Here is a 13,186-nt window from a genome sequence, read left to right as displayed (position 1 = left end):
CTATGTTTTATTGTATTTTATTTGCCTTGTTAAGTATTTCCCTGGTTTAGCAACTTGGGATCATTGCTGGGACTGGCCATGTATTTGATACTTCTAGTCTACAGGACCTTCTAGGTCCATTTGAGCTCCAGGATTCTCTGAATCTGCAACTACTTCATTACATATTCAGTCAGATTATCTACCTTTTATAAAGAAGAGAGATTGGCACAGAAACATCAGTCTAGCTACTCTCCTGCACAGGCAAGCATTTGGCTGCTTTGGCAGGAAGGCAGGTTTTTCTCCTGGGGAATCAAATAATATTCCAAAACTTCATGAAGAGAGGGCCAGAGACTCAGAGTCTTTGATTTGCAAGGGACCTTGAAAATCTTTTTATCAAAACTTCTTTTATAGAGCACAGAACCTAGACTGAGAAGCTGTCAATGGCTCAAAGCCACCTGGCATTGGCAAAACTGGCACTCAAGCTTAGAACCTCTGACTGGTGTTCCAGTTCTCCTACCATTATGGTAGACTTCTTTCTTCTTGCATCTGTCTCAAACTCCCACAACCTAAAACCAAACTCTGAGGAATTAAGGAAAGAATCATATACTATAGATATGAAAGGCAGAAACTACAATCACCCCTCTATGTTTCTCCTTGTGTTAAAATCTGTACCTCTAGTATCTAATTAACTCTTTCAGGATTCTGGGACATTCTAGTATTAAAATTACTAAAGTAGGAATAGAATACACACATAAGTACACATGTATACATATGTATTCTAAATAGGTCCTATTAACTGTTGTAATATAATTTATTTGATATCATTGTTTAATTCCACATAAATACATTTCCCAGGTAAATGAAGTCATTCAGTTAAAAAAGAAATCATTTAAAAAATAAAATAACTGTTGTGATGTCATCAGATTGTCTTGCTTTCTTCCTGGAGATGTGATTTCAACTATATGTATATTGATGAAAATCACAACATATTAATTCCTTAGGAGTTGGGTTAATTAGGTCTTTTTTTTCCTATGTTTATTTGTTTGTCTTTAGACGGTCAGATAATTATGATCTCTGCGGCTAAAACCTTTGTTGAAGAGCCACTCTGAACTGATCGGGTTCTGAAACAAAAGACACCACAGTCCACTGATGAGTCTATATCTGGAGTCTCTATGGTTTTTCAGGACCAACCGAAGCCTTTGCTCCATTTTCATAACCCTAAAGAATTCAGTGTCAACTACTTGCCACAATGAGGCATCAGAAAAGGATTTTAGTTGAGAAAAGACACTGCTCATTTATTTACTGATGAATTACAGTGAGTATTAGGAGCAGCAGTGATTGTTCTGTGTGCACGTGTCCTTGGAGACAACTGAGGTATTTGTCCTTATGCTAAATGGCTCTCATGCTTCTGTGATTTTCATCTTCTTTGCTGTTAACTCTGAGTTTTTAATGAATTTATCACGTCATGTTCTAGCAAAACTTCCCTACATCTTCTTTACTGCTGCTCTAAAAGTAAGATAGCCAAACTTTTAGGAAACATTTTCCTTATTTTATACATAATTCTTAGTTAATAGGCACTGGTGTGGTGTCTTGATGGGGGCTGTAGATGGCTTTTCTTGGAGGGCATGGATTTTAATGATAGCTTTTTTTTTTAATAAGCAAAAATCCTTTCTCCCTTGCTTCTGGGTTTGTTGTTTCTTCCTTGCTTATTTCCTTCCTTCCTTCCCTATTTCCTTCCTTCCTTCCTTTCTTCCTTCCTTCCTTTCTTTTCTTTCTTTTGCAGGGGAAAGGTGGGGCATTTGGGGTTAAGAGACTTGCCCAAGGTCACACGGCTAGTAAGTGTTAAGTGTCTGAGGTCAGATTTGAATTCAGGTCCTCCTGACTCCAGAGCTGGTGCTCTACTCACTGCAGCCAAACCGCCCCCGTAACTTGTTTCTGACAGCTTAAGTTTTCTTGAAATCTCACTATATCTGTAGGATTTTACTGTATTTAGTTTTGAAGTCATAATTGATTAACATATTAATTGATAAATATAGTATATATTTAAATAATACATAAATAGAATTGAATAGAATTGTTGACTTCTTATGCCCAAGTCTGAATCAGAGGAAATCTTAAGACAATGAAGAAATTTCTTTTATTTCACCACCTTAGTCACTAATATATATAAAGTATTAAGATTTCATAATGCCCAACATGTATGTAAATCTTGCTCAGTTTTATCATAGAGGAACCCTAAAATACAGATATAAGCTCAGAAATAGCTACAAACTCAAATAATTGTCACTTACTCTGGGCAAACTTTGGAGGATTGTCGTTGACGTCAGTGAGGGTAACGGTTAGAGTTGTGGTCCCAGACAGGCCTCCCGAATGTCCACCCATATCTTTGGCTTGGATGACTACCAAGTACTCCTCCTTTGCTTCTCTGTCCATGTTGGGAAGAGCTGTTTTAATAATTGCTACAAAAGAAAAAGAGAAGCAGCACATCAAACAGGAGACAGAATTTAAAAATCGACCTACATGCCAATTATGTTTTCATCTCTGAAACCTTACGTACAATGTCCTACCTAAAGCTATCATTAAGTTATATCAGAAGGCTATAGAGTGCAAACAATGCTGGGACACTCGGGTTCACAAACCTTTCTGTGCTTTATTAGCTGTAGAGGATTGGACAAATTAAGTCATTTATTTGGACCTAAGTTTCACCATCTGTAACATGAGGATAATAATAATACCCACACTACCTTCTTTACCAAGTTGTTGTGAGGAGAAATGTCTACTGAAAAGCTGTTTATAATTTACTTGTTATTAATATTGTTATTATGATCACAAGAATTACCCAAGGAAGAACTTGAGAAATATATACTAACACATAATCTAGATTTTCTTTTCTCCAAATTAAAACATAGATCATAGTACATACAATTGTTCTTTGCGAAAAATTACTAGAAAATGAATCGTAATATAAATTGCACATCTGAATTCTTTTGCAAGAAGACATAAATATACAAACAGCTAAGTACTTTGATATCAAAGAAAAATATCATAAAACCCACAAATATGCTAACAAAGACAAATTTGAAGCTATAAGAAAATGACAGTATTAAATGAAATAATAATTGATGATTGATAATATTCTCACTACAGCATATACTCATAACAACCAAGCTAAACATAGTTTTATAAGCTTTAAAAAATAGAGAAGAAATCCAATCACATGGAGAAAAGACAGGTACATATGATCCTGTCTGCCACTGGAGTTTTCCCAAAGATATTTTCATGGTGCATACAAAAGTTGAGTTTATTGTCCAATACTTATGTTCAATTACAAAAAAAAAAAACTATATTAAACACCTGTGCAATAGTCCAACATTGTGTCAAATATTAATACCAAGATAGCCATTTTCTCAGTAGTATTTATGTTTGAAATTTGTTGAACAAAAGATAAAAATGAAATGATGACGGTGATAATTTTATATTCATAGGACACTAAAATTTTCAAAACACTTTACCCCATAGGGTAGATCATGAAAGTACTATTAGTCACAAAATAAAGATTAGAAACACAGGATCTAGAAAGATGAGTTAAATTGCTTAATAGTGATAACAATAACAAAAATAATAGTAGTAGTTAATGGTTTTTATAGCACTTCAAGTTAGCTGGTGGTGCAGTGGATAGGGTGTCAGGAAGACCCAAGTTCAAATTCAGCATCTTTACTAGTGGCAGGACCCCGGGCAAGTCTTTGAATCTCTTTTTCCTTCAGTTTCCTCAACTGTAAAATTGGTTTAATAGACCCATTGTAAGGTTGTTGTAAGGATTAAATGAGATAAAACTGGAAATATGTATTCCCTCCCCTTTAAGGTCTGCAAAGGACTTCACATAAATTATTTCGTATGTCCATGCCCATGTCCAATTACCTCGTATGTAGGTATTATTACTATCCCCATTTTAGAGGGGGAAATATTGAGGCTAAGAGAAGTTTTGGGATTTTCAGGATCACACTGTTAGTAAGTATCTTCAAATCCAAGTGTTCCTGATTCCATATCAAGCATTTTATCTACTATGTCACACTTCCTCTCAAATTTATGTCTATAAGGCTGCAGACCATTGAATAAATCAATCAAATCACCCCCACCCCATGAAAACAAGTATCAAGGTGCTAAACCTTTGTATTTTAACAAAGTAAGAACATTTTGCTATTGAATCAATCAACACAAGCTTTAAATAAGTTTAGACGCTCCCTTGATCAATTGGAATGACCTCACATTGGAAGTGCAGGAGAAACGTTCAGGTTGATTGAAGAAACTTGGTCATGCCCTATGGATCACCTATAAAATATTGAGCCAGTTCAGCTCTAAGAGATTCAGACATCTGGTGGAAGAGATGAGATAGAGTTACCCCTGAGAAGGAATCATTTGGTGAGAGAGAAGAGCATTTTAAACAGAATCTGGGTATTTTCTTTTTTCTCCTAAACAAAGAAGGAACTAGTGCACTTCAGAGGAGCAGAGGATTTGGATTTTTTTCATTGAGGTCCCAGGAGCACTCTCCAGGACAGCAGGGACTGGTGAGAGTGTCTGCATAATAATTCTATGATAAACTGATTGAAATGTGGAAAGGAGATTCAAGTCTCAAGGTTCAAAGGGATTCAACCCCAGAAGAAAAGATACACACTAACCAAGGAGAATAAGGACCCCAATAAAATGACTTCCAGGATGTATTATGCTGTCCTTTTTGCCACAGGTGCTCTCTAAATATAAGCTGCAAATTCAATGGAATTTGAATGTACTTGTGGGAGAGTGTCACTGAATTTTAGGGGAATGGCTGATACCAACTGTGCTTAGCAGGCCAGCTTAGCTAATTAGTTTGAGTAATTAATTTATAATAATTGATAATCATAGAAAGAGGCCCTATAGTATGGCCTCATAATTAATAATACTACTCATACCTACCTACTCACCAAGTTTGGAAATGGAACCAAACACCGAGGGTACTAACTGATCTGTGGGAAGGGAGGTGAGGAGAATAATTCCAAAGCACAGGAACACATATAACTATAAATGTTATAGTCATGTCATCGGACTCCAAAGGTCAGTGCTTTTTTCCATTATTGAAGGATTTTGAATCGGGAAGGGCATGAAAATCATCTCAATTCATTTTACATATTTAATAATTAAGATGCAGAAAGCATTAATGAGTTGCTCTATGTCACATATATAGTTGGAAGCAGAACCAATTTTCAACCTTGGTTCTTTGACGCTTAAGTCCTGTTCTCTTTCCATCACACTGAACTTTCTTTTTAAATCAGCACATTTCCTTTCATCTAGGGGAAAGACAACGTTTTCTTCATCCCCCCAGCGATTCTATAAATGTTAAACCCAAGTGGAAGATGTGGCACTTTCTCTGTGACTATTTTTTTTATTGTAATCCTGTTTTTTGAATCATATGTTTTAATGAAATCATCTGTCTGTAAAAAGAGTGCAAGGAGTTCATGTTAGTGAATCATTTGAGTTGTCAGAGCGCCAAGGGAAATCTAATCCACCCGGGCAGTGGGCTTTTGAAAGAAAGCTCAGAGCTCTAGGGCTCTTTATTACACATAGAAACAACTCTTCTTTCAGGGATTCCCATTCAGAGAGCACTCAACTGGAGGACATTGCTTATTTGGAAACATTTACTATAACTCAATAATATGCTTGGATTCAGTAGGTTGTTTCAAAAAGTAATCATATTATGCTGTAACTCTATGGATCCTACCCACATCATTATATCTCTATTTTCTTTCCCCTTTATTTAAAGGTGGGGGGGGAGGTAAAAGAAATAAAGGGGAGGGGAAAGGAAGGCAGATTGAATAAAAGCAGAGAAGGAAGAAAAGACAAGAAAAAGAAGGGAAAGGAGTGGGGAGAAAAGAGGAGGGAGCAAAGAGAAAGGGAAGAATAATGGAATTAAAAATCTAGAGCTTGAAGAATCCTTAGAGGTCATCAAATTCAACCCTTTCATTTTACTGACGAGGAAACTGAAGCAAGAAAAGATAAAGGGACTTGTCTAGGCTTAGACAGCTAATAAGTGTCAAAGGTAATATTCAGACACAAGTCTTCTAGAGGAGGAGTGGGGAAGGAAGAATTTGCAATGAGAGAGAGTGAAATAGAAGGAATGGAAAGAAAGGGAAGAGAAGGAAAGGAAAGGGGGGAGAAGAAAGAAGAGGAAGGGAGAATATACACGTAAATGAAGAGGTAGGGGGATATATTAGAGACCTATGAAGTGTATTAGTAAGAAAATATTTAATTAGCATACAAATTATAAAGATGTCCAGATAGATGGCAGGAGTGTTTTAGAAAATGCACACACACACACACACACACACACACACACACACACGTGTGTGTGTGTGTGCAATTACTTCATCTTCAGGGTCAGACTTTCAGAAGGTGGGGTTAGAAAATTGCTTCTTCCTTGCAATATTTCCTATGGGAAAACTATCATTCTTCTATTTTAGGTATTTTTATTCTAACCAAGGATGACCTTGCAAAGTTATCCTATCAATGCAAAAGACTGACACAGAGCTGCCACTGGTGTAAGTGAAAATTAGATAGTGTCCTAAGAGAAACGAGCTCAAATCATGTTGTAAGGCCCAGGTTAGGGCAAGGCATGCACTCAAAGGCCCTTAGGTCACCTCAGACATTGATCACTTGTGGTTCGCAGGGTTCCTCCATGGTTATGTAGTTACCTTGTGTCCTATATAATCTTATTCACAGCATCATCTCGGAAGATTTGAAGCCCTATATCTCTATTAGCTGTTTTTGAATACCATTATGAATAGCTGAGTAGTTGGAAGTAATGTAAATTTCAGATCAGGGCTTGATCTATTTGACTCAGTCAGAAAGGTTAGGGACCTTCCAGTCTCGAAAATGAGAGGGTTTCTTAGCTTATATGACCTGGTATCAGAAGTTAAATGAAGACTTCAGTCAATAAGACATAGAAATGAAGAATCATGGGATCATAGGGTCAGAGATTTAGACATACAAGGGACATTAGAAATCATCAAGTTCAACAACTTCATTGCAGTACATGTGAAAAAACTGAGGTTTACTTGTATATAGCCACACAGTAAGTTAGTATGTGGAAGAAGATTCAAACCCAGGTCTTTGTTAGTCTAAGTATAATATTCTATCAATAAGCCAGAGGTGTCAAACTTAAAGGCTGCATATTTCAGTCAGTTAGTCTTATCTGTCTTTTAATGACCTCATGGACAATACTGTCCATGAGATTTTCTCGGCAAAGACACTGGAGTGGTTTGTCATTTCCTTCTTCAGTGGATTAAGGCAAACAGAGGTGAAGTAAGTTGCCCAGGGTTACACAGCTAGTAAGTATCTGTGGTCAGATTTAAACTCAGGTCTTCCAGAGGGCCCAGTGCCTCATCTATTGAACCATCTAGCTTCCTAGCATATTGACTTAGAAAACTACAAACTAACATTATATATGTTGCATTATATATTTTTTTATTTTGTTAAACATTTCCCAGTTTCATTTGAATCTGGTTTGGTTGCACTTGAGAGTTTTACTTTCCTGTCAAAGATCACTAGCCTGAGTTTCGTACCACTGCACTAAACCATTATGTAATATATTTCTGAAAGAAGATTACCTAGGCTGACCCTAACCTTTTAGGGATGAGATAGATGCCTTAAGCCCCAAGCCTGGAATAGATCTGTACAAAGTCCCTGAGGTAAAATGAAATGACCTAGATTAATTTATATAGATATAGTATCTCAAGCCATGAGAGTAAAATGAACTTAGAGTCACTGAATTGGTAAATGGCAATTATAGAAGTAGATTTCATGGAATAATGAGTATAGAATATTGTTTGTCTTTCATTTTTGTGAAGGATCAATGACATCATGGAGCGATATCTTGAGCCATGTGTGAACCAGATTTAAGTGATGCAGAGCTGCACAAAGTTTTCAGCTTCTCTCTCTCTTCCAGAATCATTGAAATCCAGTGACAAGACAAAAGTCAAGATGACTGACGATGGCCCAGGATATGGTGAATAGCTTTGGTTTTGTAAATGTCAACCCAAGCTCTAAGCACTCTACATCATCTGCTTTAGCCTGTTTCATGGCCATTGGAACAAATTGTTCTCATCCACTGATTCCACTGGGGGAAGTCTTCACATGCTTGGTGTAGACACCCATCTAACTCACCAAAGTGTTTGAGGCCCACTGATTACCCTCAACCTGGTTTAGTCCATCTACCAAGATTGTTTACCCAGGTGTTGCCACTGTGCATGCTACAGCTTCTTGGAGTCACAGGTGAGAATTGAAGGCCAGGTGGACATCAAAGGTACATGAGCAGCCTTGATAAGGACTCAGCAAGCGCTCATTCCAGAGGCACTAGTTTTCCCTGAACATCCTACCCGTGTTTCCCCGATAATAAGACACTGTCTTATTAATTTTTTTTGGACAGAAAAACACCAGAGGGCTTACTTTCAGGGGAGGTCTTATTTTAATGAACATTGACAGCAATTTTAATAAACAGGTAAATGTGAACAAAAAAATGTACCTTTATTCAATAAGCAAATCACTGGGGAAGAACAGGATGACGCGCTCACTGCTGCAGCTCTGATTGGATGCAGCTCGGAGCGCGGCATGAGTTTCACCTGGGGGGGGGGACAGTGCATACAGAGGGTACCGTAATGTAGCATGTAGCGCAAAGGATCACCTTCACTACAGTAGCAATCTCAATAGGGCTTATTTTCGGGGGAGGGCTTATTTTAGAGGAATCTTACACAGTAAGGGGAGGGCTTATTTTTGGGATAGGTCTTATTATCGGGGAAACACGGTATATACCCCAGTGTAGAATATTACTGATCTTGTCAAAGCCCAGGTTAAAAGCACTAGTGGTTCTCTATGAACACTAAAACAAAATGCAAACACTCTCAATGGTGTTTATACCCAGCTTCCAGATTGATTGGATGTTCTTCCTCACACATTCTACGCATTAGCCAAACTGGCCTATGTGCTGTTATCCAAACTTAGCATTCTATCTCTTACCTGAAGTCTTCATACAAGCTATAGACTAGGGCTTCTCTCTGTAACCTCTGATTCTTAGCATCTCTGACTTTCTTCATGGGTCACCTTAAGATCCCTAAATACACTAGGCCTTCTCTGATTCTCTTCCTGTGAAATTGTTTTATATTAACATGATATTTCTTTTGTGTTTTCTTATTATTGTATGTATCACTTTCTCCAAGTCAAATATAAGATCCTCGAGGGGAAAAAACAACAACAAAACACAACCTTTCATTTGTTTTAATTTTTGTATTGCCTGAGCCTAGACCTGTGTCTGACATATAATAGTAGGTATACAATAAATGCTTGGAGAATGAATTAATGAGTCAGAACTCTAAGCAACATTTAGTTTCTCTTCAGTTACCAATCCTCTCTTAATGCTGATCCTTCTTGACCTCTATGAAGTACTTGATATTGTTGACCACCTCTTCTCCAGATTTCAAGCACCCTGTTAACAGGTTTTCATGAATTTCCTCTGTCTACATTATCCTATGTTTCTGACCAGCCTCCCATTTTCTCTCTCTCCATCTTTCTGTCCCTGTCTCTCTCTGTCTCTCCCTGTCTCTCTCTCTGTCTCTGTCTCTTTCTGTCTATCTGTCTCTCTCCAAAAGTGGGAATGCAACTATTTTACAACTCTTTTTCCTGATCTGTCTTACCTATTGAATCCAGAGTGAAAAGACCCCAATTTTCCCACAGTGCAAGAGCCATGAAAGATATCCCTTGGCCTGGGGTTTATGGTTGTGTTCTGCATTGTTTGTCTGTCTCAGTTTCAAGTGTAGATAATAATGCCCCAATAGACCTGGGGATCAAGCTATGGTGACCTTGGAACTAGGTTTGCAGTTAGGATATTACAGGCAGGAAGTCTATCATGGAAGCCTAGACTTCAGCCTAAAGGAGATTTAACCTTGGATCTGGGATTGTATTCTTTTTGGGAACTGAGCTAAACTATGAAGCTAATATCCCTTCTTTTCAAGAATATGAGGTCCGGGGGTGGAGCCAAGATGGCGGAGTAGAAGCAGGACCTTCCCGCAGCTCCGGCTTCCACCTTCCCCAATCCATGTAAAAAGGAGACTCTAAACAAACTTTAGAGCTGCAGAACCCACAAAATGACACAGAGAAGCTAACCTCCCGCTGAGGAGACCCCGGAAGGCCCGCAGGAATCGGCGAGCACAGCAATCTGGGAGGTGAGCCCAGCCCCATGCTGAGGCTTTACCCCAGGGCGAGCCTAAGCAGCCACCAGCCAGAGGGACTCCAGATAAGCAGCAGTGGTGGCAGTTTTCAGATTTATCAACACATAGATGTGAAGGACAAGGTGAGAGGCCAGTGCAGTCTGGACTTTAGGACCCAGTAAGTGGGAGTGCATGGCTTTTACCCCCGGGGCGAGAAACCACTGAGGCACCTGCACAGCCAGCCAGCTCCATGTGGGGGCTTCAGCTCCTGGCCTGCAGAGTGTAGGGGGACCAAACCCCAGTCTGAGGGGTAATTGCTCTTGCTTTAACCTGCTTGGATCTGGATTGCAGTCTAGGGTGGAGGTCCTGGGGTGTGTGTCCAACTTGCCAGAGCATGTGGAGACCTCAGAGAGGGCACCCATCTAATACTTCTGGCAGCTGAGAAAATCCCAACGTTTGGGACAAAAGCTCCCCTGTCTGGTGGAAGAGTCTTACTGTGGCAAAAAGCCCAAAAGTCAAATAATTGAGTGGCAAAATGAGCAGGCAAAGGAAACAAAGCAGACAGAAGATTCCAACATTACACTCCTATTTTGGGGACAAGAAGGAGCAAGGCATGGAACAGGAGGAAACAGTGAAGTCAGAACTCCTGCACCAAAAGCTTCAAAGGAAAATACAAGCTGGTTACAGGCCATGAGGACCTTAAGAAGCAGATAAGAGAAGTGGAGGAAAATTTGGGAAAAGAAATGAGAACAATGCAATAAAATTATGAAATGAGAGTCAACAGGCTGACTGAAGAAAATAATACCTTAAAAAACAGACTGACTCAAATGGCAAAGGAGGCTCAAAAAGGCAATGAGGAGAAGAATGCCTTAAAGAGTCTAATTTGCCAGATGGAAAAAGAATCTCAAAAGCTCAATGAGGAGAATCATTACTTCAAAATTAGATTGGAGCAAATGGAAGCTAATGACTTCATGAGAAATCAAGATGCTGTTAAACAGATCCAAACAAATGAAAGAATAGAAGGCAATGTGAAATATCTCATGGGAAAAACCACTGACCTGGAAAATAGATCCAGGAGAGATAATTTAAAAATTATTGGACTACCTGAAAGCCATGACCAAAGTAAGAACCTAGAAAGCATCCTCCAGGAAGTTCTCAAAGAAAACTGCCCTTATATTTTAGTACCAGAGGGCAAAATAGAGGTTGAAAGAATCCACCGATCACCTCCTGAAAAAGATCCCAAAAAGAAAACTCCTAGGAATATTATAGCCAGGTTCCAGAATTCCCAGATTAAAGAGAGAATATTACAAGCAGCCAGGAAGAAACAATTTGAATATTGTGGAAACAAAATCAGGTTAACCCAGGATCTGGCAGCTTCTACACTGAGGGATCGAAGGGCTTGGAATGTGATATTCCGGAAGTCAAGGGAGCTGGGATTAAAACCAAGAGTCACCTACCCAGCAAAACTGAGTATCATGTTTCAGGGGAAAATGTGGTCATTCAGTGGAATAGAGGACTTTCAAGCATTCTTGCTGAAAAAACCAGAGTTGAATAGAAAATTTGACATTCAGATACAAGAAGCAAGAGAAGCATGAGAAGGGAAACAGGGAAAAGAAATCATAAGGAACTTATCAAAGTTGAACTATTAACATTCCTACATGGAAAAACAATAATTGTAACTTATGAAACTTTTCTCAGTAGTTGAAGGGATTAAAAATATGTGTGTGTGTCTATATATGATGGTATATGGGCATATGAACACATATGTGAATGTGTGTATATATGTTTACAGGTATACATAGATAGAGGGCACAGGACCAATTTAACAGGAAGGGATGATACTTAAAAGGTGAAATTAAGAGGTGAAAGGAATATAATGAGAGGAGATGGGGAGAGACAGATTGGGGCAAACTATCTCATACAGATGAGGCAAGGGAAAATGGTTACAATGGAGGGGAAGAATAGGAAGGCAAAAGGGAATAGGTCAACCTTATTCCCATTGAATCTGACTTGAGGAGGGAGTGAAATACACACTAAATAGAGGATCTCACCCTCCAGAAGAATAGGGGGGAAGGGGATGAGAGGGGGGATGATGGAAGGGAGGTCAGCCTGGGGGGGAGGGAAGTTGGAAGTATGCACTTTTGAAAAAGGACGGGATAAAAGTAGAGAACAGAATAAGTTGGAGGTGGGATAGGAGGGAGGGAAATATAGTCAGTCTTTTACAATATATCTATTATGTTATTGTTTTGCATTGGCCATACATGTACAACCTATACTGAACTACTTATCTTCCCAGTAAGGGTGGGTGACAAGGAAGGAAGGGAATGAATCTGGAATTTAAAGTTTTAAAATCAAATATTCAAATATATATATATATATATATATATATATACACACATATATGTGTATGTGTGTGTGTATACTATTATTAATACCATCTTACATGTAATTGGGAAATAAGATATACAGGCACTGAGGCATAGAGATCCACCAGAAAAGTCAAAACGGGTATGGGAGAAAATTTGGGAGAGAGCAGATTGGAGGAGGGGATATCCTGTGGGACTGCTATTTTTGGGGGGCTGGGTAGGGGAAAAACAGGGAGAAAATTTGTAACTCAAAATCTGGCAGAAACGATTGATGTAAATCAGAAGTTAATAAAGCATTAAAAAAAAGAATATGAGGTCCTATGGGGAGGATTATGCCTCCCCCATACTGGGGGTTTAAATTCATATGTTTATGATTATACTTTTGGTGTAATAGCCACCCCTTTCACATCCACTAACAGTGGATATATCCTGAGGCTCTGTATTCTCTCTTTTGGTGATCTTATCAATTCCCATGTGTTTAATTATCATATATCTATGCAGATTCCCAGATCGTTTTTCTCTCTTTGGTTTCTCTCCTGAGAAGCCTTCCCATTACTGTCTATTGTACATTTTGAGCTAAATGTCTAATAGAGACCTCAAACTCAACCTGTC

The 13,186-nt window shown here is 38.6% G+C and overlaps 1 protein-coding gene across 1 annotated transcript in view; it reads right to left on the bottom strand.

The window, feature by feature from the left end:
• Positions 1 to 13,186, bottom strand: part of CDH8 (cadherin 8) — a 527,584-nt gene that overhangs the window by 226,353 nt on the left and 288,045 nt on the right. The window contains exon 5 of the mRNA XM_069085836.1: positions 2,271 to 2,438. Coding sequence (XP_068941937.1) covers positions 2,271 to 2,438 — 168 coding nt within the window. The remainder of the gene's footprint in view (positions 1 to 2,270; positions 2,439 to 13,186) is intronic.

This window comes from Petaurus breviceps, unplaced genomic scaffold (assembly GCF_028583685.1).
Source record: "Petaurus breviceps papuanus isolate PSGF00001 unplaced genomic scaffold, PetGlider_PUasm1.0 176, whole genome shotgun sequence".
Lineage (NCBI taxonomy): Eukaryota > Metazoa > Chordata > Mammalia > Diprotodontia > Petauridae > Petaurus > Petaurus breviceps.
The sequence above is the reverse complement of the archived record's forward strand: the minus strand, read 5'-3'. Positions and strand labels throughout refer to the sequence as shown.